Below are 27,998 nucleotides of genomic sequence, written 5' to 3'. Positions count from 1 at the left end.
CATCTACAATGTATATCATTTATTTGATGATTTCACAAAATCATCCTTTGAAAAAGGGAGAGAAAGATACAGAGATATACAAGATAAACCTAAGCCTAAATACATTTTGTGGCAGCACAGAACATTTCACATTCCATTATGGGACAAAGGCCATTCAACACCTGACTTTTTTTTCTCTTTCTTTCCAAGTCAGCTATAAAGCATAGAGTGTCATTTCAAGAGAGAGCCGTCGGTTGATTCCCCCCCCCTCAGCCTCAATTTTTCTTAGTTCTAAAGGTTTGTCCAAATGTGTTGTTGCATGCACAGTACACAATAACTTAGATAACTTAAGTGTCAGCAGTTTATTTGCTTTTGGGTGTTTTTTCTATCCTTTTTTTTAACTTAAAAAATGGCCCTAGAGTATGAGCCTTCATTCACTGTTTTATACAATAGACATACAAATGTTCTTTTTTTAATTTTTTTATCTGGAACTTGAGGATTCCTTAAAACCACTTCACATTGACGTGAAGCCTCATCTACACAGTAGAAAACAGGATCAACTGGGGGATTGCATCACCCCCTCCACCACCGGAAATATTTGATCTCAAAATAATTGCAGCCAGACAGCAACAATCCAAGTACATTACATTCAGTTATTTTAAGACCGTCGCAAGTTAAAAGTTGTACTCTTAAGTATCTCTTAGTAGTCCTATTTCATACATGTTCATGCACAAAGCTATGCGAGAGTGACGGTCGGGGGTACCCGTGGTCATGAAAAAGACAGAATGTTTCAGATTGATCATTCATGAGTTAGTTGGAAGTGGCTGATTATTTCAAACCACAATCCGGTTCGACATGCAGCAATCGAGTCAGTACATTTCAATAGCCGCTCTCAACCTGTCCGTCCCGCATGTGTACATGCTCCCTCACACCCTGCTCACGTGCAAGATAGGGGTTACATTCAGACGGAAGGAAACTATGACCATGGCTCATTCTCCTCTACCTGAAGAACAATGGATCAGATACATTCAACACAAGCATATGCTCATCAGGCGGCTTGCGTGGTCCGACTGTGGAGTCCATTGAAATCCATTTGCTTCAACTGGAACTTCGGCATGGTCACATTTTGGAGAAGAAAATAGATGGATGCTTTTTTTTCTTTTTTTTTCTTTTGGGGAGTTAAATAGACGGGCATCACAAACTCAATGCTTATTTAATCATCTTTTTTTTCATGTAAGGTTGTGCACACGTTATATATGTTTTTTATATCTACATTTTTAAATATACACATAACTTCTCCGGTGTTTCACTTCGCAACAAGACAAGGTGGGAAATTAAATGAACACTTCAAAGACAAAGAGTACAATCGTAACCCAAGATATGACGGAAGAGCAATTTGTTGGATACCTAACTAAAAATAAAAAATCTCACTGAAACGAGTAAAAAAGCACATACAGTACATTCATGAAGGTTATCTGTAAACCTTCTGAATCAGAAAAATGTCATGCTTAACATTTTTCTTGGATATTCAAACTGTTTGTGAAACAAAGCTGGCTGGGTAACAATGCATCCCGGAAACACTTTGGCAGTTTGATCAATTGGAATAAAAATTATGTTTTGCTTTTGCTTCAGGAGCCATTAAAAAGTGTACTGAAAATAAAATGGCAGTGTTGTTCATTCTTGTGCTGTTGTGTCGTCCCTCTCCTCGGCCAAAAAATGATGACAAGAACAGTAAAAACCTGGAAGCCTGAGAGTCATGAGAATCCTGAAGTAGAAATTGTCGGTAAAAATTGACCACATTGGAAGATCATTACATGCGTTTACAGTGCATAGGGTACCAATCAAACAGAATGTTTAATGGATTTAGAGAATCTGCCTGCATTTTCCGATCACCTAAGTGGTATAAAGATCTCTTTTTTGGATTAGAATACTGCTTTTGTGATTTGTTTTACTCCGATATTTTTTGCAAAAACTGTACGTTATCAACCGCTGGCATTTTGTCTCCTTATTTTATGGGAAATGACTACCACCCAAGTCCCAGTTACAGTACATACTACAGAAAAGAAAACAGATTCAAAGATGGCAAATAGAAAAAGATATTTGACAAGAACTTGGTCCAGAACCTTCTCAGTCTTTCAGTCTTTAGTCTGAAGTTGAGAGATTGAATGCATGTATAAAAGCACAGACAAAAAGGAAGTAAACCGAACCAAATGGGAGAGAAAGAAAGAAAATGACAAAGAGCAAAAGTGTCCAATCAGACATAGTAGAGCCAGTAGATAAGGTTGAAAAAGGAGAAAACCGAGGGGAAGATGATCCGCGACCAACGATCAATGGCGTTGACGTCGGTCAGGTCGGGGATTTTGATTTTGAGCTGCGACGATCGCCTTCTCAGGCGGCTGCGTTTCATCTGAGCGGAGCGATCCAGCGAGTGCCGACTGGCGGAACGTGGACCGATTCCACCGCTCTGCTTGCGATATTGGATGTGCGATGAGGCCGTGCTGTCCAGCTGCACCATGGACTGAGAGTTCCTGATGTCCGCCACGCTGGTGGTGATCTCCCCTCCGGCTACTTCATTATGGATTTCCAAGGTGGTCAGCAGAATGTTCCCATGTCCCGGATCCGCCTGAGCGAGTGGAATAATAAACGTTAGATGGATCCACGTTGAAACTCTTGGTCAGAGAATCCAATGCCATGAAATGTGGTATGTTGTGACCGCAATTCACTGGTGACTCAGCATCATCTCACAGCCTAAAGACTCTCATAGGAAGTCGATGAGGGAGCAGATCCAAGCAGGCGTGCACAACAATAAGGACTGACATTACTGGCTGATTGTTCCACTAACACATCATCACTGAACAATTTCATTGACCGCACAGCACATACAACACACTGCATGCCTATGATGTGTGCTGGTGACAGGCTCCAAATTGGTAGCGATGCACGATGATGTTCATGCACATGTAGCGGCTGAACAAGTCCAACATTTTTCGCCTTTGTTTCTTTTGATTATAAAGTTTTCATTTTTGACCTCAGCTAAACTGGTTATGATTCCATTCGTCGAGGTTTTCATGTTTTTTTTTGAGTGCTTTCCAATCTATTTTCCGAACCGCTGAACCTCACAAGGGTCATGTGGGAGGAAAGGGGAGTACCCGGAGAAAACCCATGCAGGCCCGGGGGCAACATGCAAACTCCGCACAGGAGCCGGGATCGAACCCACGACCTCTGCACTGTGAGGTCGACGCCACTGGCCCATCGGGCCGCCCTGAATGTTTTCCTCAGTGTTATATACTGTAAAATACGACAGGCCATGACATTACCTCAGCTGAGTTTCACAGCTTAGAAGCTGGGGATCAACTTTTTTTTGTCACCGATTCATAAAATGTTGTATCAGAAATTTTTAGGCTAGTGCCTTAGTCTTCGTCTTGTTAATGAGTGGTCTGCATTTCTGTTGTGGCTGCTGCACTTTTGTTCATGACATCTTCGGCGAAAAGTAGATTGTAATACTGTACCTTCTTTCTTGCCCTGTGAGGTTGTTGCTGATCATCAGTTATCTTAAGGTCTTTCTTGACACATCTCAAAAAGCTTGATGTCATCACCTGCTGTTGCTTTCCTTGATTTACACATTTGTCTGCTGGACACCAGCCACGGGCTTCTTTTTTTCATTTCGAATGGTTGTAATGACCAGAGCTATAGCTGTACAATTGGCGTGATTAATTTTATATTTTCTCTCATCTTAAAGACAGCTTGTTTTTCTGCCCATAGACAGCACCTTGGTTTTAGAAAAATAAGGGAGTTTAAAACAAAAGTTGCTCTCTTTAAGGTTGTGTATCAGATGTGCAGTAAATACCTCAAAATAAAATTGTAAATTTTCTGAGCTCCTGTTTCATAATTATCTTGTGATGTCAATCCCAAGTCACAGCGATGTTTTTGTTTTTATATTTGGAACAATCTTGACGTGTAACAGGCTTAAGAAGTTAGCATTCATTCAGTGATTCCGTAACATTTGACAGCTCTGCGTTTTGACACAAACACCACCCTGTTCCCAGTTTGGCATTTCAGTGGGTTCGTTTGCATGGCAAAATAAACATGTTTAAAAGTCGCCGACCGTGATGCAAAACCGCTTATTTCGAGCCTTGAGTTTTTAGCACCATTCTAACAGCTTGAAGAGTGTGCATGAACATTGCCCCGTGAATGTGCACTTATTTTGCCGTTCATCAATGAAGGGATGATGAGAAAATACGGAGAAGTCATGCTAAAAGCTAAGCTCACCTTAGAATGACATAACTAGCACGTTTAACACTGCAATTTAGTACTTGGGTGAGTGATTTCACTTTTCACAGATGTCAGGCTGAAACTGTATACAGTATATATACTGTATATATACAGTATATGCATGCAACAAAGAATAGCATCATCTCAGCCATGCAGGCCCTTTACTTCTTTCTCATACCTAATGAACAAGTTATGAGAAAGTGAGACAACTGAATATCGGCACTTCATTAATATTGGATGATATAATCAATCGGTGGGCGGATTAATTGCCCGGGCCACGTTTGATTGTGAATTTGGCAGCAAATTTTAATGTAACATGGTTGAGCTCATGTAATATTGAGACGTCTCTGTCTAAGGGTTTATTTACAATTTGTTGTGCAAAGGGTTCATTTTGATGTTTTTCTGCTTGAAGATGCACATTACAGTCAAAATCCCATTGGTTGACATCTAGAGGGGCCCATTTAAAAAAATATATTTCATTTGTTTTTTTTTTTTTCATTTTACACATTTATTTTTACTTTGACAATGCTACATTTGATGGTGAAGAAAAATTGCAACTAAATGAATGAGATTGTCATGCTGAACAGCATTGCATCCATGGATGGGGGCGGGGTGGGAGGGGATGTGTATTGTTTTTTGGTAAAAGTAACAAAAAAAAAGAAAGATCTATGTTGGCAATGGAGCCGATCTCAATTGAAACAACTCACCGAGCGTGAGTGGCGAAGGCCTCTAATCTGATTGGACCGTTTTAGCGATGCAGCCCTACTACCTGCCTCCTGAGAAGACGACAAAATTCAATACTGCTTTTGCCATATACTGATGCCTCAGCAACACATACTTTATATATCGACATGTGTCAATAATGCAAACATGTCATTCAGTTCAGTCATGCACAACGGGTTCTGTTCACAGCGTCTGTCAAGAGTGAACAAAAGTTAATTTTAAGGGGGTTGGAATATAACAGTTGATTTACTGTATCATTTGGTTCCTGGAAAGGAAAACAAATGCCATTATTATAATTTCGTCTAGCTGATCTGCAACCTGTTTTCTTGGGTTAAAAAAAACAAAACAAAAAGAAAAAAGCATTTCTCATTCACTGATACTGTGAGCAGCGATCCCGTCAAACTTACCCTTGCAGCGTCATACTTGGCGGCCCTCTCATTGTTGGCTCTCTCGGCCTTCTCTGCCAGCTTTTTTTGCATCTGAGGCCCTCTTCCGAAGAAGATGTAATTGACAAAGGCATACTCCAGAAGGGCCAGGAAGACCATGACGAAGCAGCCCATCAGGTACATGTCGATGGCCTTCACGTAGGGAATTTTGGGCAGCGTCTCTCTCAAGTGGGTGTTGATCGTAGTCATGGTCAGCACCGTGGTGATTCCTTGAAAGGAACACAAACAGGACATCCGTTGTGAGAGAGCTCATCCAAACAGAATTTTGCTTGTTTTGATTCCACTTTTCTTTTCTTTTGCCTATTTATAAAAGTAATTTTCCGTTACAAAAAGGATGGTGGATCAAGTACCCGAAAGAGGTTACTTCCAAACAATCCAGAACAAGCTATTTCAATTGGAATCTCTACTAACAAGCAAAATTCATTTTCATGTTCTCTGAAGCTGTAGAAGACATGTTGTGTACATATGACTTTTTATATTTTGGGTGCCCACAACCACAAATGCGCAGACAAATTGACGCGGATAAATTCAATGGCTTGGTGATAAAGGACTACCTCCATGAGTGGAAATAAACTATTCTTTGACTGTCTTTCAGTACACTCGCTTTTCTCTTGACACTAAGTGAGAAACCATTTACTTCACCCATCTCGACTCGCTCTGCCGATAGTAATCATTGGAACAAAATCTGTACTTGACCCCTCAAAACAGCCTGAGTTCTGCAAGGCTTAAAAAATAGGGAAAAAAGTCTGCTGTAATTCTTAGTCTTGATTGGAGTATTTTGATGAAAGCTTGTCACAGACATTATACTGTTTTTTTTATTGCACTTCTGCAATACAATAAGATTTTATGGTCAATTACAATACTTGAAATTCTGTATGCAGTTGGCATTAAGATTAAGATATCCTTTATTTGTCCCGCAATGGGGAAATTACAATCAGAATTCAGAAAGGAAAAACGCTGGGTAAGGAGAGGGAAAAAAAACACGCTCAGACTATCCTCTTCGAGGATAATTTAAGTCCAGGATAAAAAAAGACCCTAGCAGATGTATAAGCATATGACAGTTACAACAAGTCACAAGACATAACATGTATAAGGGGGAGGATGAATGGGAAGGGGGTGGGGGGGGGGAGGGGTGACCACGACGCGGCCCCCTGACCAGCTGCACGGCCACGTGCGCTCCGCAGGTCAAGCCACGTCACGGGGGAAAAAGAACCGGAGCGATGAAGACGGTGATAACAAGGATGTGTATGCGTGTGTGATTGTCTGGTTGTGTATGCGTGAACAGGCCGCAGCTGCTTCGTCGAGGTCTGCTCATCATGAAGACAGTCCCGGCTTATCAGTCCATGGCCGAGAAGGAGGGGGGGGGGGGGGGGGGCCTAGACTCCATGCGTATTTCCATCCAGGGGAAAGGCCAGATAGTGTTGTTTGTTTTGGAGAGACGGCCGCCAACAGTTCCAGACAGCCTATCTCTCACTGGCGCCGATCATCCAAATCCGAAATTTCTTTCCGCAGCGCGGATCCCAACGTCTCCAAGGTATTTTCAATCGCGCGGAGCCATTCCAGAACCGCAACAATATTGCTATTGAGATCAGTCACCGCTTGAGTCTGAGTGTTGGACATTCGCGGCAAGCCATCCAGAGTGACCGGCAGCTTCTTCACCTCCAATAGAGCCGCTCCCGTCGGTTGAATTTTCCGATAGAACAGTAAGCTGCCAACACCAAACAGCAGCATACCTGTTATCAAAAGGCCAATGATGTAGATGTCTTCCACATCCTCCACGGACAGCACTGTCAGGCACACCGGTCTCCACGTTCTCCATGAGTCAAGGGCGTACCCGGCAGCAAGTGTCCCCGGAGGGCAAGCGGGCTCCCCACTGTCAGCTCTTTTCGTCAAAAAAATGTTGTCGATTATATCGAGAGACCAGCCAACTAATTCCATGGTTAGTTCTTCGGATGAAAGTACGGTAGGAGGCTAGGGTATACAGGAGACAGCACAAAAGACTACCGTATTTTCACGACTATAAGGCGCCATTAAAAGTCTTAAATTTTCTCCAAAATGGACAGGACGCCTTATGGTGCGGAGCGTCCTTTATATGCGCCGAGTTCCAAAATCTGACTGACAGCCGACACGCTGTTTATATAGAGAAAAGGCGGAAGTGACGGTGGCCACACAGGGAGGCCGGAGCTGGAATCAAACCCGGTACTTCTCCTGTGTACTGTGAAGCCGACGTGCTATGATATGAGACCTAGCTGATTCAGCATAGTTATGGGGAGCGGTTCGGTGCCCAATCTTTTTTCACAACAGACCGCTTTCACGTATGTTGACAATACCGACATGACTGCCTCGTCTGTGGTGTCGCCGCATCATTTGTATGCCGCCACTGCTCAAGTCTAGCCGCCATTTCCGTGAGTGGCAGCAAAGTCGAGCCATCCTGCAACAGTTGTTCATACTATACAATGCACTGCGAAACCAACTTCAAAATAAAGGCCTCACAACCTCTACTGTACATGGACATCAATACCATTGTTGTCATTCATTCTCAAGTTATCCCGAAGAAGTCATTTTTGTGCTGCTAACTTGACTTAGACGTTTTGACTGTGGGCAGTTAGTTGCAATCACACATGCGTGGCTGCAGCATGCTTGAAATGCAAATGCGCACTAAGGCTATCAAAACAGGCGGGCACAAGACTATTTCCAGTATGCATGCACACTCGAGCATCGCTTATGTACAGCCCTGCACATTACACTTTACTGTATCTCCGACAAACGTCTCAGAGGTTACCATAGAAACAAGAACAGCTTCATGGAAAACAGGTCTATCCAGGGGCTGCTTCCTCTCCTAGTTTAGCGGAGGATTCTCAGGCAATGTAGGGTATGAGGATATAGAATATCACCTCATGCATTTTTGCTCCTTTCCTGAGGGCTTTTTCATTCGCGAGTTCATTTTACAGGCATGTGTACCATTTGGCTTGGCTTCATTGAAATTCAAAAGGCCTGCCCTTTGGTCATCATGTAGAAATAACTCATTAGAATCATCTCATGCCGCTAGCGCTAAATAACCTTAACCACTAACAATGACAGCGTGCCGAAACATCACAAACACACAAGCGCACACTCACATCTCGCACACACGACCTTGAACTGAATTGGCAGACATGTGTCAAGTGATTCATAAAGGCATGCAATTAATTGTTGACCTCTTGTCCTGAGTTAGTACTCATCTCATTTTATTATCGGTAAACATTGATGATGAATCCGAAGTATTTGTCCTGGACAAGCGGAGCCGGTCAGCAATCGGGGTGCAATGCTCGGGGCGAGTGTCATAAAATTGAGTAAAGAGACAGGGAACAGTCAGTGGGTCGGGACGAGGGACAACTGAGGTCAATCTAACCCTTCGTTTGATTTAGCGACACACTTACCAGGAAAGCAAAGAGAGCATGCGTGCAAGCTTGTATGAGGGCTGTACCACCACACCTCAGTCTTGTTTTGTTTTGTTTTTTAAAATTATTTTTCTTTCTTTTTTATGGGTGTCCTGTCAACATTGCCATTACGCTCCTCGCCCACCTTCTCTCACTCCATCCACTCCAGCCCTTTTTCTTTTTCCCTCCCTGTTTGGACAACATAATCAAGAGGCCATGGACGCGCCCATGGGCCTCTCCCCACTCTTTCATCACGTCGTTAGAGTCTTTCGGGAGAAATATAGTTTCTCTCGCATTGGTCTTTGTCTGTCTCTCTCTGTCGCATCACATTGTGTCACCCTTCAATTCTTGCTCTCATTTCACCCATTTATTGTGTCGCCACCTTCCCCATTCCCTCTTCTTTTATGTCTACCTCTTTTCTTTCCACCCCATATCTTGCCATCATTTAGCGGTGGCTCATAGTGTACCCCTCCCACAGCTCATCTTTTTTGATCTTACAGTATATGTCCTTGAGTCTTTCTTCAGCCTTAAAAGCTGAAAACAAAGGCACACAGCAATCAAATCTGCTTTAATCAGAGGCGGCTGCGTGCCATTAGCAGCCCAGCTTACCATGATTAAAAAAAAAAAAAGGTATCAAATGAAAAGTGCAATAAAATGTGTCAAATTGCATTGAGTGTTAATTGCAATGCACAGGCAGCCTTGCAGACATCTTTCAAAGAGCATGTTCAATGGTACCCGAGGGAGCGTCTTGAGGTGTGCGTCAAAGTGTGTGTCTAACATTACACTAAAAGGAGTCCTAATGCCAACTGTATCTCATGCCCACAGTTTAACATGATTATGAATGAGGGGTCTGACTGCAGGAAATGGATTTTGAAAAGATTATAGCGCCAAGTGGGTCCATTGCAGCTTTGCAAGGCCTGACAGTAGCTTGTAGTCAGATTCCTCCTCAAATAATGTAATGTTTATTTTATTTTCTTCCAATCGCATGCCCACACCCAATCATTACCTTCCAGCACAAATGTGCATTTACACACAACCACACGTGCGCCGACTCACAAAGGTTGATGCAGAAAGTTGGTCATAAGCCAGCAGAAATTGCGATTGGACCCCACGGCTATTGCAGCTCCACTAGCACCTCACCCTAGCACACATCCTCCTTCCAAAAATGAAAACAAACCCACAAAGGCACTCATTACTCAATGATTAGGTAGTCCATGCATGTCCCAACAATGGAAAACAAACCCCAGCCGGCAAAATTGGGGGTTGTCATACGAATCAGGTGTGACAAACCCTGCCCACCCCACTCATCCATTCAGTCACTAAGCAACTGTATGTAAGAAACTGATGTTTGGAGAATGGTAATTGAAATGAACTCATGATCTCAAAAGAGTGGCTGGTTGTGCTAAGGTCGTTTATTACTCATCGATGATCGATTCACACGAAGATGATATAGAGTAAAGAGCAAAAGGTACAATTACATTGGTGGAGCAAGATTCAGGAAGTGTACGGGTTAGGAATGGAGGAAGGACTCACACGATAATGTAGTTCTGGTCGTATAAATATTACAGTTTGTGGCTTATTTCACTGCACATTATGGAGCTGTGGGCAGCAGGGTGATTGACTGGTTGGCACGTCCGCCTAACGGTGCAGAAGTGCAAGGTTCGATTCCGGCTCAGGCCTCCCTGTGTGGAGTTTGCATGTTCTCCCCGTGCCTGCGTGGGGTTTCTCAGAGTATTCTGGTTTGTTCCCACAATTCAAAAACACGTTTGAGGTCGGTTAATTATTAGCTATTGTGAGAGCGAATGGATGTTTGACTGTGATTGGTTGGCAACCAGTTCAGGGTGTACCCCGCCTACTCCCCGAAGATAGCTGGGTCCTGCTGGAGCTGTGAGGATTACACTTTGAGGGATATAACCAGTGTTGCCACAGTTACATTGAAAGAGTAAATGAATACAATTTACTTTATTAGTTACATTCTGCAGACAACCCTGCTTATGTTAATACATGAGTATACATAAAGGGAGAGAGAGGGAGGGAGAGAGATAGGAGAGCATATTGCACCCTCCAATTCCCAATATCAGACTGGCCTGATCAATAATCCACACAAGCAGGCTCGATGAATGGTTGAGGCCCTGTGTGGCAGTTTTTTGCATTCCTGCCTTCAAATGACCCAAAAGCAACTGACATACTGTGAATGTGACACTTGGGAGGTTCTCAGTGGAGCAGGGCTTTGGGTCTATTTGTCTGTTTGGTAAGTCAACCTAGTCAACTAGTGAGTCACCATACCTTTGATAGGCTTTTAATTGGGGTGCATCGATTGATTGGCTAGGATCGACACAGATTTCCTTAAATTTGTGGGGAACGGTGATCGGCCAATCTCAAAATAAAACCAATCTTCTCCATGACCTTTTCTCCCACTGCAGAGGCATGAAAAAGTCAGCCACTGTCCTCTTCTGTTCTGTTATGACCAACAGGCTTTTCATTTTTATTTGTGAGAGCGAGTTTGCGTGCAGTCAAAACAACCAGTTTGTGTTGTTTCAGAGGTATTATCAATGTTTTACATTAAGACAAGATGGGGACATCAAAGGTGTATGCTGGTGTTTAGAGAAAAAAAATGGGGTTTGGCAGATCAGGATTTTTAATGATCCCAGATCCACGATCATCCAGAAACTTGTCATTAGTGCACAAAGAATCCATATTATTCTTTGTGCAATTATGATTCGATAGCCCACAGGTATATTATTTTCCCTCCACCAATTCAGCCGTGTGTCATGAATTGCAAACAACCGGGAAAACCTTCGGAAAGAATATAAGTCATGGAGGCAAGAATGACAGCTGCAACAGCTGTCACGTTCACAGAAGTTTAACCAAGGAAAAGCTTTTTTTGTCATGATTAATAATACATTTTGGCTCTTGATCTTATTTCTTTCAAGCATCCGATTTCCAATCTATTCCATGGAGCAACCTCTGCTCCCATGATTGTTGGAGATTCCGTAACTTTCTCACAGTGCATTAAGGAGCGTGGCAACATGCTTTGTGGTTCCGAATGGCTTCTTACCTCATCTGAGTGAGCCAAATAGCCACACAACAAGATAGCCGCTAGCGCTTCTCACCTAGAGCCACCCTGGCCGCCGAGGCGTCGTAGTTAATCCAGAAGGATACCCAGGAGAGGATGGTAATCAGGATGGACGGCATGTACGTCTGCAGAATGAAATAGCCGATGTTTCTCTTCAGTTTAAAGCTCAGAGAAAGCCGGGGGTAGGCACCTGCGAGGAATGGAAAGAGAAAATACACTTAGATCCTCGGAAAACATCTGTGTGATTCAATGAGCGAGCGGAGACCCATTGTAATTCCATGGTTCCATAGCCAAGGTTAGATGCATTGCCACGGTAAAAACAACAACTCGTGAGAAGCCTCACACGTACTAGAATAATTAGATGTCATACTGAAGATAGTGCTAAACATTAGCATGCAGTATTGTCAATGTGAATCTCATCTGCATCATTTATAAAAACAGTTTTATGAAGGACATGTATTGCAGCTTAATGTGCATTGCCTGGAATGGTGTCCAAGCAATATGTTTACATGCAGTAAACTCCTTCCCGATGATTAAATTCACTTCATGGCTTGTTAAGCCAGTTATTGCCTTTTCTACTTTTGACTCCATAGTCTACAAGCTTGAAATTTGTGTACACAACGATTTTCAATGCAACATTTTGAGGCCAAAGCCACCTGGGCCAAACAACTGCTCACTTGTGAGGTGACAGCAGGGAGTCACACCATCTCATTGGGATTTTATTCAGAGTGACAATACAATTCCAGCATGTTAGAAGAAAACCTGCCATCATGGGGTTCTCTGTTTTAACTTTTGGTTTTAGGCTGATGGTGGAAAATATCATTTCAGGTTCATATGTTTGAGAGCCTGTCCCTCACTGTTATCTCCTTTATTTTTTGAACAAACTTACCTTTTGATCTGTAAATGGTGGCTGGTTTTAGATCTCCCTTCCAAGTAGATTAGCTCATGCAACGGTTTCTTTTTGACTGACACATCACACATTCAAACTACAGCGGGCAAGAAAGCTAAAAATCACTAATCGAGCCATTTACCCCGATTGTTCGATCACTCTACCAAAAGAACATATGATTTCAGGTGAAATTTCCGAGGTCAACCATCGTCATCTGTTCGCTGTGTTTCTTTGTTCACCTTGTAACCTCGGTTGTCGTGGACTTTATGAACTATAGTTTGAGCAATTTAATATCTTTGTTTGGCTTTTTGTTATGTTAACTGCCTTGCTTTGCCTGACAGGAAGTGCTCTTGAGGCCATGTGTCTTTTGCCTGCATGCCAGCATGATTAACTTCATCCTAACAGGCTAACATAAGCCATAGTTAACGAATGAGTTCATCTCTCCAATTTGTCAACATATGGGGAAATATGTCTTGTGTGATTCTATTTACTGTACAAATTTTCATTATTGAAATAATAATCGAAACTAAAACTACCTCCCACATCCCCAAAACATGCAACATCCAAGTTGTCGATAGGAGTGGTTGTGAGTGTGAATGGTTGTTTGTCTGTATGTGCCCTGCGATTGGCTGGTAACCTGTTCAGGGTGTCCCCCGTCGACTACCCGAAGACAGCTGGGATAGGCACCAGCACACCTGCTACCCTCATGACGATAAGCGGTTCAGGGAATGGATGAATGGATAAACAAATGATATGTAGCTGATAATTACTTCATTTCTTTCATCGGTCTGGCAGTGAAAGTATGAAATACTGTATGTTCCCTCATTAGATTGGCCTTTTGTATGCTCGGTTATAGTGGTGACGGAAAGCTAAAAAATTTCACATCATCTTTGGCGCACTAAAAAGACTGTCGCAGACCTAAAAATATCTGATTGTCTCCTGCTAGTGCACCTTTGATGACCGCCTATAAACTGTTCATCTCTGCATGACGCATATAAAGAGAGAGAGTGTGTGTGTGTGTGTGTGTGTGTGTGTGTGTGTGTGTGTGTGTGGGCGAGAGTGGGGGTTGAGCTGTACTGGCCGTAATTGCGACACCAAACAGTGTCCGTGAGTGGGGGGAACAAGCATCTGTGCAGGCCAGCACACAAAGTATCGAAAAGTTCAACTTAAAACGACAACAAGAGCAACCAAAGTCAAGGTGTCTCGTTAATTTTCATTTCATGAATAAGCAGTTGTTTTATAGCTCCAAGCATGAATCACACAAGGTAAGGTGTTAAGTTTTCATCACTAATAGTTATTAATGAGGAAGAACAGAAAAAGAATTATTTCCACACAAATGTATAAGTGGCGGATTGTAGGCTTAAAGTCAAATTCTAAGCATTCAATTTCAATTTTAATCAACACAGTCACAGTCTGCACGTGGGGAATTACAATAGATCGATGTCAAGTGAAAGAAATGAATCGATGTAAGACTTTTCAATGGACCAGCGACAGGGCAACACGACTACGTTACAAAGAAAACTGTCAAACTATTTCAGAGTAACAGATTAATAGGATATGAAATAGTCATTTGCGAAAAAGAAACAGTTTGTCGGTTGTTTTGAGAAACCGTATTTCCAGAAGATGTCTTTTGACCAAATAATTTTGGTCAAAATTATTATTTGGTCAATAATATTGAACCTGTTAACCAATTAACAAATGGTGTCATATTTTATGACAGAGAACTCTACATGCACGCTAGGTTAAGGCAGGGGTCGGCAACCCAAAATGTTGAAAGAGCTATATTGGACCAAAATAAACAAACAAATATGTCTGGAGCAGCAAAAAATAAAAAGCCTTTGGTGGCAAGAATAGTCTGACAACTACTACAGGGTGGCCCACTTAAAAGTAGCCCGGATTTTTTTTTAAATTAAAATATTTTTTTAATTTTTTTCAAAACATGTATTTAATTACGTGAATGTTACAAGTGACCCAAGTCTTTCCAAAACCTGTTTTTATTACTTACAGGTTACAAGAGATGCTGGAAGTGTTCCAAAACTGCTCCGGTTATACACGTTGGCGCTGAGCCAATTTTTGTTTGTTTTAGATTATACACGAACAGTAGTGCTCCTACCTTCTCCGGGTGCGTACCATACCTCAAGAAAATGGTGTTTTCCTTGCAGCAGAGAATAGTGATTGTGGAAGGCTATGTGCGAACCAGATCAATTAAGAAAACACAAGAGGCCTTCACTCGCGAGTACCCACAAACAAAACCACCGGCTAAACGTTGTGTTCAGAGCCTGGTTAAGAAATGGCGAGACACTGGCTCTCTCGCAAACGTGAAGAAGCAGAGACCTAAATTAGTCCGGACGCCCGAAGTTGTCAGTGATGTTCAGCAGCGAATTACAAATAGCCCTCACAAGTCAACTCGGAGACTATCCCAGCAAGTTGGTGTATCACGAACGACATGTCAGCGTGTACTGAATTCTCTGAAACTGAAACCATACCGAATTTCATGTGTTCAGGAACTAAAGCAGCCCGATAAAGATGTCAATGGGGGACACTTCCAGCATCTCTTGTAACCTGTAAGTAATAAAAACAGGTTTTGGAAAGACTTGGGTCACTTGTAACATTCACGTAATTAAATACATGTTTTGAAAAAATTTAAAAAAATATTTTAATTTAAAAAAAAATCCGGGCTACTTTTAAGTGGGCCACCCTGTATTTCAACAACAGCAGTGCCATGATTTGGCTCAGTAACCCCCATATCGAGCATCACCTTTGATGGTGTACTCCAAAAGCACAACAGTTCCTTACCTAAATCTAGTTCAGGAAATCATTTGGTTTGGAAAGCCTCAGGACACCAGAACATTCATCGCTGTTGGTGTGTTTATGTATACCATTTTTGTTGAACTTTACACTGGCCCCCTGAATGTATCTCATACAGGGGGCCATGTAAGGCATGAGCTACTGTAAGTGAATGCAGCATGTCGGTAGGCTGGCAGTCATGTGGCAGTCGTAAGTCAGGGTAATAAAAACTACCGGTATTTCAGACACACTGTTGCATTTGCAGTGAAAATAGATCGACGCAATCATCCATTTGGGTGTGTGCACACATTTACCTGTGGAAAACACAACATTTCTGGAAACCAACTTGTAATCAACAATGGAAAACTGTGGTAGCTCAATGCGCGTCACGCCCGTGACGGCTGACTCGCCCCCTTTCCAGTAGAACTCGATGTCGTCTGTGGTGTAGCCATCTGCACAAGAGGAGACACACACACACACACGAACACCAAGGTGTAACCATCTGCCGAAGAATCACAGGGGGAGCAAAATGCAGCCTTGCTTATCGTCCAACAAGGCGGGCGCTTGGAAAAAACAAAAACATGTTTGAAGTTGACTCCAACAACAAGATGTTGCCTTGACAAGTCACTCAAGTTCACATACACATGATATTAATTCTTTCGCTATAAAAAGGAATGCATTCATAACTTTAATTATTTTTCATTTTGGTTTCAGAAAGACTTGCACTTGATTTTTTCCTGAAACATGAGCTTTTGTGTCCCAGTTACAAGTGCAGTACTTCACATGCATTGATGTATTCAGCCTGTGCAGCAAAATGACAGCTCGGGAAACATGAGGTCTCTTGACTCACAGCTCTCTATCTCCAGAGTGCAGTTCTGCTCATCCAGGGGATACCTCCTGAGATCCATCATACATGCTGCTGTCGTAGTTATCCTGCCAAAAGAAGACACGGATGGGGGAGGAGAGGACACAGGACTATATTTTGGATATTGTACTGTATGTGATTTGCAAAAGCTGTATGGGAGGGGAGAAAGAGAAGAAGTATAGGGGGATGCTCAGAGAAAAATGTATTGTAACCCGTGAAGAACTTTTCACTGTAGAAGGGCCTAGTGGCGTTACCGACTTAGAATAATGCCGAGGAACCACATCGAAAGTAAAATTCAACATGGTAATACAGAAGAACCATGGCATACTTTATATAGTGCATTTTGAGAGTAGTCAGTCTTCACTTTGTCCACATTATATTAGAGCCTTATTCCTAAATTGATCAAATTTTACTCGAACACCCTGAAAATAGAATTTTGCAAATGTATTAAAAAAACAGCCTTGTGGGCAGCGCGATGATCGAATGGTTAGCACGTCCGCCTCACAGTGCAGAGGTTGTGGGCTCGATTCCGGCTCCGGCCTTCCTGTGTTGAGTTTGCATGTTCACCCCATGTCTCCGTGTGTTTTCTCCGGGTACTCCGGTTTCCTCCCACATTCCAAAAACATGCGTGGCAGGCTTATTGAACACTCTAAATTGTCCAAAGGTGTGAGTGTGAGCACAGATGGTTGTTCGTTTCTGTGTGTCCCGCGATTGGCTGGCAACCAGTTTCGAGTGTCCCCTGCCGGCTGCCCGAAGACGGCTGAGATAGGCTCCAGTACCCCCGCGCCCCTTGTGACGATAAAGCGGATCAGAAAAATGATATATCTGTAATAAATGTGGGGGAAAAAACGTTTATAATGTAATGCAGCATTGTGTGTAAAATATTGAGTAAAAAACAAAAACAAAAGGATTTGTAAATTCATTTTGGAATAAGGCCGTAACATGAGAAAATGTCTCAAAAGTGAAACGCTGTAAATACTTTCTGGATGCTTGAGAGGTCTTTCTTGCTGTTCAATGATGCTAAATTGACAAATGTGAAACTGAAGATTGGATTAAGGCAAGAGCTTAGCTGAGTTTTTGTGTGAGCTCACGACATTTGGGTCATGATGAGGTGTTGTGTTGTTTGTCAGATGTACGAGCTCAAACGGCTGATAAGGAGAGAGTCGGAAATAAGCAGCAAAGTGAAATGCAAATTCACAATGATTTTGAGGCCAACTCTACCCCGACACAAAGCCGGCGGCTTGGCAGTTTGCCACCGCTTGTCTTTAGTCGGTTAAGACTCTCGTGAAGCTTTGAAAGTTATTATGTGACAACATTAAACAGCAATTATTGTTGTAATAGCAGGTCCACAAGATATAGACAGTATATAGTTATCAATAAACATGCAAAATTGGACTCTCTTCCATTATTATTATTATTATTATGAGGATTATTATTATTAGTCATCATTAAATAAGCCTCATTTTAAGATTGAATAAATTTTGTCATGCTCTGGCCACGATGAATAAATTTGTGGGTTATTCACTAATTAATAAGCAACGCAACTATATCGTAGGGTCGAATGGTTAGCTGGTCCACCTCACAGTGCACAGGTGCAAGGCCTGATTCAAGCCCCAGCCTTCCTGTGTGGAGTTTGCATGTTCTCCCCATGCTTGCGTGTTTTTTGTAAATAATGTATTGATTATATTTTGTATAAATTCCTCTTACATATAGACTTCTGCCAATGTATTACTGATAACAAAAATATTAGATTACGAATGATCAGAATCTAGAAAGCAATGCTTTGTTGCAGTCCATCCGATTACTCTACTGCATAATACAGCAAACAAAGGTCTGAAAGTAGCTAACATGCTAACAGGCTTACTTTACCAGAAGCAAGTAAGAACATGGTTTAGGAGATATCTACGCCGCATATCTATGAGGAGTGCACCAAAGTGATGGAAAGGCCGAACGTTGGAGAAGGAATAGATCTTGTCATGATCCCAAGCCCATCTGTGAAATTCAGTGGTAGCAATGGCCTTGCTTCTTGGGATGTGCTCATTAACTTTCAGTGTTGTAACACATGAAGGTAGCAGGAAGATGAACCCAGAAAGCTATTATCTACACACACACACACACACACACACACACACACACACACACACACACACACACACACACACACACACACACACACACACACACACACACACACACACACGGGGCTGTAAAGAGAGCAGAACTGCACTTGCAACTACGTACGGCGACAGCTACAAAAACCCTTGTCTGCATATATGCACATGCATATAGTCTTTCCATACTATTTGCTATTCATTTGAAGCACGCGTTCATATTCATCGGTCGCTCAATCTTATCTGCATGACAAAAAGATCAATAGATCAAGAACAAAAATCAAGCAGCAGTTTGACAAGCTCGACATAAATGCAACTTCTAACCTGCTAATATAGTGTGCATTTTGGCACTGCTTTCACACTTCAAATGGAATGTTAAGGTGCCCTTGACCATGTCACATAATCCTTTGGTTGCTCAGTGGCCTGAAACAAGTAACTGCCAAAGTTCCATATTGGCAAAGTGCAGTGCCATGATAGGGCATTAAACACTTTGAATTAATTTGACACTGGAACATAAGAATTTATTTATTTATTTATTTATTTTACTCTGAGACTTATTTTGTGGATGAGGATTAGTCATTTGGCATGACCCAGTTTCATTCAATAGGGCCATCCAAGCAACCATTCAAGTCAAGGACAGGAATTCCCAAGAAATATGACAAAGTAGCATTGTGGAGCAAGTACCTTACCTGAGACCGTAAAGAACGGTTCCATCTGGATGAAGACGGATCATGCGGTTTTTGACGGTGACACCGTGAACAAATGACTTCTTGTCATTGAGGAAATAAGTGTCTGGTACCCAGAGCTGGTCTGCTACTCTATTATCCAAGGTCAGGTTGAGCGGTATTCCAACATAGGCAAGACGTTTGTCTCTCCAGTACTGTTGGAAATACATAGTCAGGGTGTAGTCCTGTGAAAGTACACAAAAGGAACATGAATGTTAAGTTCAGGGAAGGTTTCAAAGTACTGTTTGGAGCAAAAGTGTCGTAACTGATGATATTTTCAACATACTGTAAGGTAGAGATGACTTAACCATTGACAAATTCATTTCAGGGTGCGGTGTTCTCACAGTTGCTGTTTCCTCTGTATCAGGGATGGGAAACGTATATAATGGGTGTGGCCGTAATTTCGTAATTTTTCATCAGCACTACTGGGGGGCCAGAGTAGACAATGGGCTTAATGATCAGATGTATGACAAAATGCCATTTCAAATATGGACGAAAGACGTGCATTCGTGCAAAATGAAACGAATGATGGACTGGCAGAATTATGCAAATTGCCCAACTATGATAAAAACTAAAGGGTTATATAATACGATGGACATTTTTATACAATACTACAGGTCAAATTGACGCTGAAAAGGAGGTATGTCCATTTATTTTTATTTTATTTTTTTACATTAATGAGTTGTCTGAAACACAGACACCCCTTTGACAAAAAATCTCAAAAATGGCAAAAATGGAAATACATACAGTATTTTTCACAATGATATGGCAATATGATCACACAGCACAACATGAGCACAGGAAGGAGTCACAGGTGCCTCTCGCACACGCCGTTGCACTGGGGAGAGGAATCGCGCTTCTAATTGTGAAGATCTATGACCAATACCTGCATATACATTTTATTGTTGAGGTAGAAACAAGATTAGAGAGGTAGAAGGTGAAAAATGTTCATCCAGCCTAAAAATCAAAAATTAATTTGAGTCTTTTCTCCGCAACTACCGGTTATTCATTGAACTCTTAATGGTGGAGCTTATTGATACTGCAGTTTTTAAAAACTTCAGCCGCAGGGTCTGTTTAGTACCAGGGCTCGGTACCCACCCTGACTGATGTTACAACTTAACATTATAGAGTGGAAAACCACTATTCATGGGGATAGCTTATGCACTCAAACTCCACACAGGAAGACCGGGCCAGGATTCCAACCGACAACCACTGCATTTTGTCGAGGATGTGCTCACCAGCCGATCACTGTGCCGCCTGATTTGATTTATTAAGGGCACAAAACTATTCAAAGCGACCTGACCTTGTGTGAAAAATCATGTGCCCCTCTTGTAAACATGGGTTTACTGGGGCTAATCACATTTTTTAGCTGCTTTTGGAAGTAATACATTTCTTGACAAAATTGTGATATGTTTAGAGCAACAATTACTTGTGACTTTTTAGTTCTGTTAAATGTAAGTACTCCTATTGTAGAGGGTGGGGGAGGCTGCACAAAAGTCTCATGAGATCTATATTGCATCTGCAAACAGTGGTTACAACGAATAGCTGAATTAAAATAATGTAATGATGTAAAAATTATTAAACAACCCAAATCTTTACACGACATGACACAAACTTTTCTTCTTTGCCTCATTTGTTTAATTCCTGTTTTACAGAGTGCCACACAGACTGAAGCAAAAAGTATGTGGAATTAAACATGTTAATAGCTTATACTCTTTCAATAAGAAAAATCAAGGTGCACTTAAACAGTGAGATTGGATAGGATTGGATAAAACTTTATTGTTAAATGTACTGTGTGTTTAACATGTAACATACAGCACAGATGAAATGTCTTCCATCTCAACATACAACAAGAGGAGCCGCTGCGGGTGTCCGCACCACTATCAAAAGAAAAGTTAACAAAAAAAAGACAAAATAATACAAAACAACACATGAGACACAGACAATAGTGCAATCTTAACCACTTTCCTGCATACACTTTGTTGTCTGAAGCAGTTATAGATGAAAGAGGAGCGAATCAAAGATCTAACGGTAACTAGACAGAGCATGTTTTATAATTAAGAATTTTGGAACCTGAGTATATATCCTGACCTGAAATAGCAATAATATAGCATGACAACTGCATTAATATTGACTTACATTGAACATTTCAAATGTGGGTTTTTTTCACTCCCACAGACACAGAGAGAGTGGACCAACAACATAGCTGACACAAAGTCAAAATAGTGACTGGGCACATCCAGCTAGGGAAAAAATTGAGTTTTCAATTGACCGACCATGAATGTTTTTGGAATGTGGGAGGAAACCGGAGTACCCGGAGAAAACCCACACAGGCACGGGAAGAACATGCAATCTCCACACAGGAAGGCCAGAGCTTGGAATCAAACACTGGACCTCGACACTGTGAGGCCGACACGCTAACCAGCTATTCACCATGCCGGTGTGTATTTTAGTATCTGTCAAATCTTCGTTTGGTTTCATGTGCGCGTATGAGGGTGAAAACACTGTGAGTGAGAAATATGTTTTTCCCAGAAGTGGCCATTTCATAAATGCTAACGCAAGGTCCTTCAGTCCGTCACTGACAGACACTCGTTTTGCTGCCGATTGACGACGAACAGGAAACTTTCAAAAAATGGCGGACAAAGTGACAGTTTTTGTCCAATCACCCTTATGGTCACTAACCAGGTTAGTACGTTTTGCTAACCATTGTTAGAAACACATGCTGCGTGTCTTGCGTGGATTTGGTTGCAGGGCTAATTACTACATTGGAGCGCAGGGGAGGAGGGACTCCTCATCCTTTGACAGGAAAAAAAATGTTTGAACATTGCTAAGTCAATCTGGTGACTCACCAGTCATTGTGTTAGATACAATTCTATACTCCTATTCTAATACTCCTTGTTTTGGTCATCCTGGTGTTATGTTTCAACTGGGTTCCAAATTCACTGTCTCCCGATTCCAGCTGTGGCCATTAAGTCAAGGTCAATTAAAAGTAAATTTGTGATTCTTGTCGGCAGATATTTTTTTCTGTCAGAGGATAAGACGCACCTCCTCCGCTCCATGCCGAGCAACTCCAGCATAGTATGTTATAAAGACATACAACAGCACCTCATTTATTTCAATCAAAGTCATATTTAATTGAAAGAGAGCAAAAACACAGAGCAAACAGCACAAACAGAAATTATTAAAAATTGGTCAAACAATGTCGCGTAAAGTATCTGTAATTCTCCCCCTACTACAGTCAGGTTTCTGTTAGGTTCGGGGTCTAGAGATTTTTTATGGTTAGAAAATTATTTGCTATAGGAACCTTAATAACCACAACAACTGGAACAAATGGGTAAAAGGTTGATGTTTCTCATGTGTTTTATGCAGCTCAAACAGCCCCGGGGATGAAATTGACTCCAAAGAGCATGGTTGCACAGGACATTGAAAACATACCACCCAGTTCTCCTTATTAAATTAACACAATTAATGAAAGATAAAGCAAAATAAAAAAGACAAATCTAGAAATGTCGAAACAATACACACTTAATGAGGTCAAATGACCCCTTTAGATTATAGTAGGATGCCGTTCATTAAATAAGAGGTGAATACCGGACCTCTTTTCCACTGTACAAAGCACATAAGGCACATGCGCCCTCTTCTTTTTTTTGCTTTTCTGTACCCCCGCTCCCTTCTGTACTTTTCCTCCCTCCCTCTTGAGCCAACGCCATGTTTTCCCCTCTGCCCGCTGTGGCTCTGAAATGAAACCAGGCTGCACCAACCTGGCGCTGGCAAGGTACCCACACCTGCTGTTGCCGTAACACTCAGGTTGACACATAATAACAAAGCAAGAGGCATGTTCAAGCAACACTCATTACATAACTGTAGATATTTTTTGGTGGGTTGGGGGCGCATCCCTGGTTTGCAAGACCCACACACTTACAAAACACTCGACGAAAACACAAACCACATGCAGTTTGCAGAAAGCCTCGAAAATCCAAGAGAATTATCCAAAGCTGAAAGCACATTCACCAGTATTTGATTCTAGATCATTCTGAATGTTATTCATTTATTTCTAGTAACAGCTCACTGGACAAGACACCAACAAGGAGAATCGTAGTCAGCACAGGCAACACAGATTGTACACACTTTTTGAGGAGGTAAAGTAAGCTGGTATTGTGCCATGTGATCGTCAGAATAAATCGGAAGAACAACCTGTAAACACACCATTAAATTTTATTGGGGTGTCGAGAAAATGTAGGGAAAAAAAAGAATGGATGTAGCAGTAAAAGAGAAATTCCGTGCGATATAACTGTCATTGCATGATAGGTGCTGGAGTGACCACATGCCAACGGAAGCTTGGAATATTTAGCAGCCAATAAACCATGTTAGGTTGAGTGGGTGCTCAAAGTGCACCCACGCACCCACGCATCTCACTATGTCATGATTACTCACAGTCAACAAAGAAAAATAATGATGAATCAATCTCTGAATGTTGGGTTTGAGATCAAAGCTGAGGTGTCACCTATGGGATGTACAGGTACCGAATGTGCTTATCTACTCTCTATTTAATGATGAGAGTAGAAGTCCTTCGCTGCCACTTGTGGTTTTGTAACTCGCAAAGCGAGTGAGTGGGATTCATTCGCACTGTCATCTGATTTGGGTATGCATATGGTGCTTCATGCCATTAGATAAAATACGCATCCTAAGCTACAATGTCGCTACATAGTTGGTTCCAGGATGCTATTTTAAAACAATCATTCCCATAAGAAACAATGGATGGAAAAAGAAAAGTACCCTTTTCAAACTAGGACTTGTATTAACTTTATATTTTATGTTTTAAACGTAATTTCAAGTTTTTAATTGTCAATAAATAATGAAGCTACATAAATCATCAATAAGAGAGAGGATTACTGCTTTGTCAGCTGACTTTGAGGTATGGATTGCTTTCTTTTGCTTCTTGTCATGAGAGCAGTAGTCATGACACAGTGGGGAATCTGAACCCAGTGGGACAGTGTCCAGAGAAGATCCCTCAGTTGGGAGGACATCTGTAATATGGCGGGGCATCGGTTTAAGTTCCACCGAGGCTTTGTCTGTAAGATAAGAAAAGCAAACCTCCAAGGATGGAGAGTGACCTCGGATCCCTCCTATATGCAGCACAGAACACCAGTAAACCCGAAACACATGGGGCCCTATTTTCCTGCCTGGCGCAATTCTGGTGTGGTCTAACTGTGTACATGGGTGCAGTTTTCTTTCCTTTGGAATTTTTATTGAGGTGTGTTAGAAACGGGCGTTTGTGCCATTGTGGGTATGAACACAGTTAATTTTCTTCTCAGCCAATGGAAGTGGTTCCTCTCATTTCCTTTAAATTCTGTCCAAAAGAGGTGCACGGGGTATACAAAATCTGTTTGCTTCGACTGCGTCTTCACATTAAAAAAAATTTTTTTTTTAAAAACGCAATATCACCACCTGCACCAAAACTTAGACCTGCTTTCAGCAGCCATACAATTTAGTCTACCGGTACTTTCAGCCACCAAACTGTCAGATGTGCCGGCGGCTTCCTCGCCCAGGGCACAACACGGTCTGTCGAATTCTGAAACATTTTTTTTAAACCTAGGAGAAGGTAGGTAAGGAGAAGAGGCGTGCAGCGATCTTCGTTATGGGAAATGAGGGTTGACTATGGAAAGCGACTCATGTTTCCAAATTTGATTTCACTCACCAGCTTCCAACGAGACCTTGTGCTTTGCTTCCGACAACAAAACAGGTACCCTGAGAGGAACTGATTGACAAGATAAATGAACATGAGCTGTGGAGATACAAGTCCCTAATCTTCTAGAACCAGCAGAGGGATGAAGAGCATGTACCAACAAATTGAGCTGCATTGCAGGGTCTTCCCTGGATAGTCACGGTGGTGAGCACTGGGTTCTTGAGATCAGAGGTTTAACCCATAAGAATCTGGTGGACAACATTTCAAAGCAGGCAGAAACATCATCCAAATGGCTACCGCTGAAGAAGGACGAGTAGTAGCTGAACCGGGCTTGCAAGGGTGTTGGGGGGGGGGGGGGGGGTATGAACTAATTGAGGATGACCCAAAAGACTGAGGGGGCAGGTCTAGGATGCTGGTTCTGTTCCCCAAATGTGATGTAGTGAACTAACTGACCAGTAAAGTCGAGGGTAGTCACCTGAGTACCCGGTCTCAGTGTTACACTATGTTGATACCTTACTGCAGCTTTTCTTCATCTTGCATCTTTGGTCAGTTTCCAAAATTGTACCACCGGCAGGGCATTCAAATTTTCATGTCAGACTGTATTGGATTCTTCATTATCATCACTACACTTGCCCACTAAAGAGTATTGGAACGTCACTGTCACGTCACGTGCCCGCCAGCAGGTGGCGAGTTTTTTCCCTCCGCCATCTGCACACCTGTCCGTAATTTCGGGCTGATTATCCTCCTTTATTAAGAGGCTCCGGCAGTCCTCTCACTGCCGGAGAATTCCTTACCGTGCCATTGCTCTCGCGCGCTATTTTCTCGATTGATATTACTCGTTGCCTTTTTGCCTTACGGCCATTACTCTTGTTATTCGCGTTGCATCTAAATTGTATTGCTCTAGGTTACCGATTTCTGTACTCCCTCGCTCTTTGTTTTTCCGCGAGCGTTTTCGGTTGTTTTCCTTATTTCCTGGTCCTTATTTGACCAGCGTTTTTTGTTACCGTTTTCCCTGTCGGGCTCTTTCTGTTCGTTATTAAAACCTTTTGTGTTCCATACAAGATCTTTTCGTGTCTGCTTTACCTGGGATCCACCTCGTTATTTTGTTGTGCACGAGGCAATCTCTCATCGCCTCGGGCGCAACGTGACAGTCACTAATCCTGTGCCTTTATCAATAGCGATTCCATGCTTTTGATATGGCTGATGTTAAACTTGCACTGTATATACATTCACCATCTATTCATCATTTTCTGAATGTAATAATCCACAAAGAGCTTCTGAGGCCGAGAAAAATGCTACTGGCAGTGGCACAGTATTGGACATTGTATGTTAATCTATAATTAATTAATGCTGCTGATGTGGTTTTCATGTCTCCTGCATTACGAACATTACTTTACCCTTTATCAATCACATAAAACGGCACCGCCCATCCCGCTTGCCCCAACGAGGGATCATACATTGGGTTTGCGTGTACAACTCCCTCGATAGTACCAGCAGGTGGGCAGTCCAGCAAGCACAAGCATGCCATGACGTAAATAATTGAATTCAACCATGCACCATGTACAAACACATGGCCATCATCAATCTTTCATGGTTACAATCAAAACGAATTGGTGATGAGAACTAGCGCAGCTCTCCACTACCTGCCGTGTGGGCAGGGCTCTCATTTGCTGTGAAAAGGATGGATTTGTGGCAATAATACAGTTGCGATAAAAAACAGCGACCAGTGTAGATAATGAGCCTCGATTATTCTATGAAGCCGCCTGGATAAACACATTCCTTTGTGAGGGTTCAGATAAGTGGAGTTTTTGCTGTTAAGTGACCCTCATTTCCTCAACAGTCCTCTTGCTGCTATGATATTGTAATATTGTTTGGTCCCAGTGGCCCTTGTACATTCCATCCTGTAGACTTGGGCCCCCTGTCTCCTTATCTTAAGTCAACAGTCTCAAACTTGGGCCTTAAACTGGACAGTGATTTCAACCTCGATCGGCAAATTGGTGCCGTTGTTAAATCCAGCTTCTTTCACCTTAGACAGCTGGCCAAAATAAAACCTCTCCTCTCACATGAACACTTTGAGACAGTAATTCATGCCTTTGTTACATCCCGGCTCGATTACTGCAATGCCCTTTACTTTGGAGTCAGCCAGTCCTCCATTAAGCGCCTTCAGCTGGTCCAGAATGCCGCTGCTCGCCTCTTGACTGGTACTTGTAAGAGGGAGCACATAACTCCTACTCTGGCATCCCTTCACTGGCTCCCCATTCATTTTAGAGTTATTTTCAAGATCCTCCTCTTTGTTTTCAAAGCTCTGAATAATCTCGCGCCACCTTACCTCTCTGAGCTCATCCGCCCCTACACACCTGCCCGGCGCCTCAGGTCTGTGGACCAGACATTATTAGAAGTACCAAGAACTAAACTGAGGCTCAGAGCGGATCGAGCCTTTTCTGTTGCTGGTCCCTCTCTCTGGAATGACCTGGAAAAATGAACAGATAGATAAATAATAACTGCCCACAAAAATCGGAGTATTAACAAAACCAACTGCCAAATTGGTTGCACACCACAAGCAGCAAGGAGAGGCACTGCGAGCAATATTTGCCAGATGGCATGTGCCAGCTCGCATCATTCCATGACCGAAGATAAAACTGCAATTATAAGAAATCACTACTTCTGATGTGTATCAAAGAAACATGAAAAATAAATGCAGCCTTGCTGTTTTTATCTCAACCTTAACTCCCCACTTCCTATGCAGGAGAGAAAAATGATGATATGTAACCAGCATGTACTCTATATGAACCCATATTCGCTAAAACAATTTGAGTCACTTTAATGTAATTTCAGCCTATTTCCATGGGATGTCCCTGAGGTGGGAATCGCCACAGGGCGGGGGAAACCCCTGAATGTTTTTCTATCACCTTCCATGTCTGCTGTAGAAGGGCAAAAATAATCCTTGCTCAGAAAAAAACAGGGTTGGGTTTGGCCCTTTATGTCTGAATGACAGGGTATTCCTTCAATAATAAGAATAA

At 42.2% G+C, this 27,998-nt stretch overlaps 1 protein-coding gene across 4 annotated transcripts in view; it reads right to left on the bottom strand.

Annotated features, from left to right (window-relative positions):
- Positions 1–4: 4 nt before the first annotated feature.
- Positions 5–27,998, bottom strand: part of LOC127592243 (gamma-aminobutyric acid receptor subunit beta-3-like) — a 62,201-nt gene continuing 34,207 nt past the window's right edge. For 2 of the 4 annotated variants that reach the window (XM_052052813.1, XM_052052831.1), the window contains 7 exons: positions 19,257–19,477; positions 16,442–16,524; positions 15,906–16,043; positions 11,953–12,105; positions 5,382–5,629; positions 4,959–5,027; positions 5–2,602 (listed from right to left, as the gene is read on the bottom strand). In XM_052052813.1, the coding sequence (XP_051908773.1) occupies positions 2,234–2,602; positions 4,959–5,027; positions 5,382–5,629; positions 11,953–12,105; positions 15,906–16,043; positions 16,442–16,524; positions 19,257–19,477 (1,281 nt within the window). In that variant the 3' untranslated portion in view covers positions 5–2,233. The remainder of the gene's footprint in view (positions 2,603–4,958; positions 5,028–5,381; positions 5,630–11,952; positions 12,106–15,905; positions 16,044–16,441; positions 16,525–19,256; positions 19,478–27,998) is intronic. The other 2 variants (XM_052052822.1, XM_052052840.1) reach the window with 1 other exon arrangement.

The sequence above is a fragment of the Hippocampus zosterae genome, chromosome 2 (genome assembly GCF_025434085.1).
Source record: "Hippocampus zosterae strain Florida chromosome 2, ASM2543408v3, whole genome shotgun sequence".
NCBI classification, from domain to species: domain Eukaryota; kingdom Metazoa; phylum Chordata; class Actinopteri; order Syngnathiformes; family Syngnathidae; genus Hippocampus; species Hippocampus zosterae.
The sequence above is the reverse complement of the archived record's forward strand: the minus strand, read 5'-3'. Positions and strand labels throughout refer to the sequence as shown.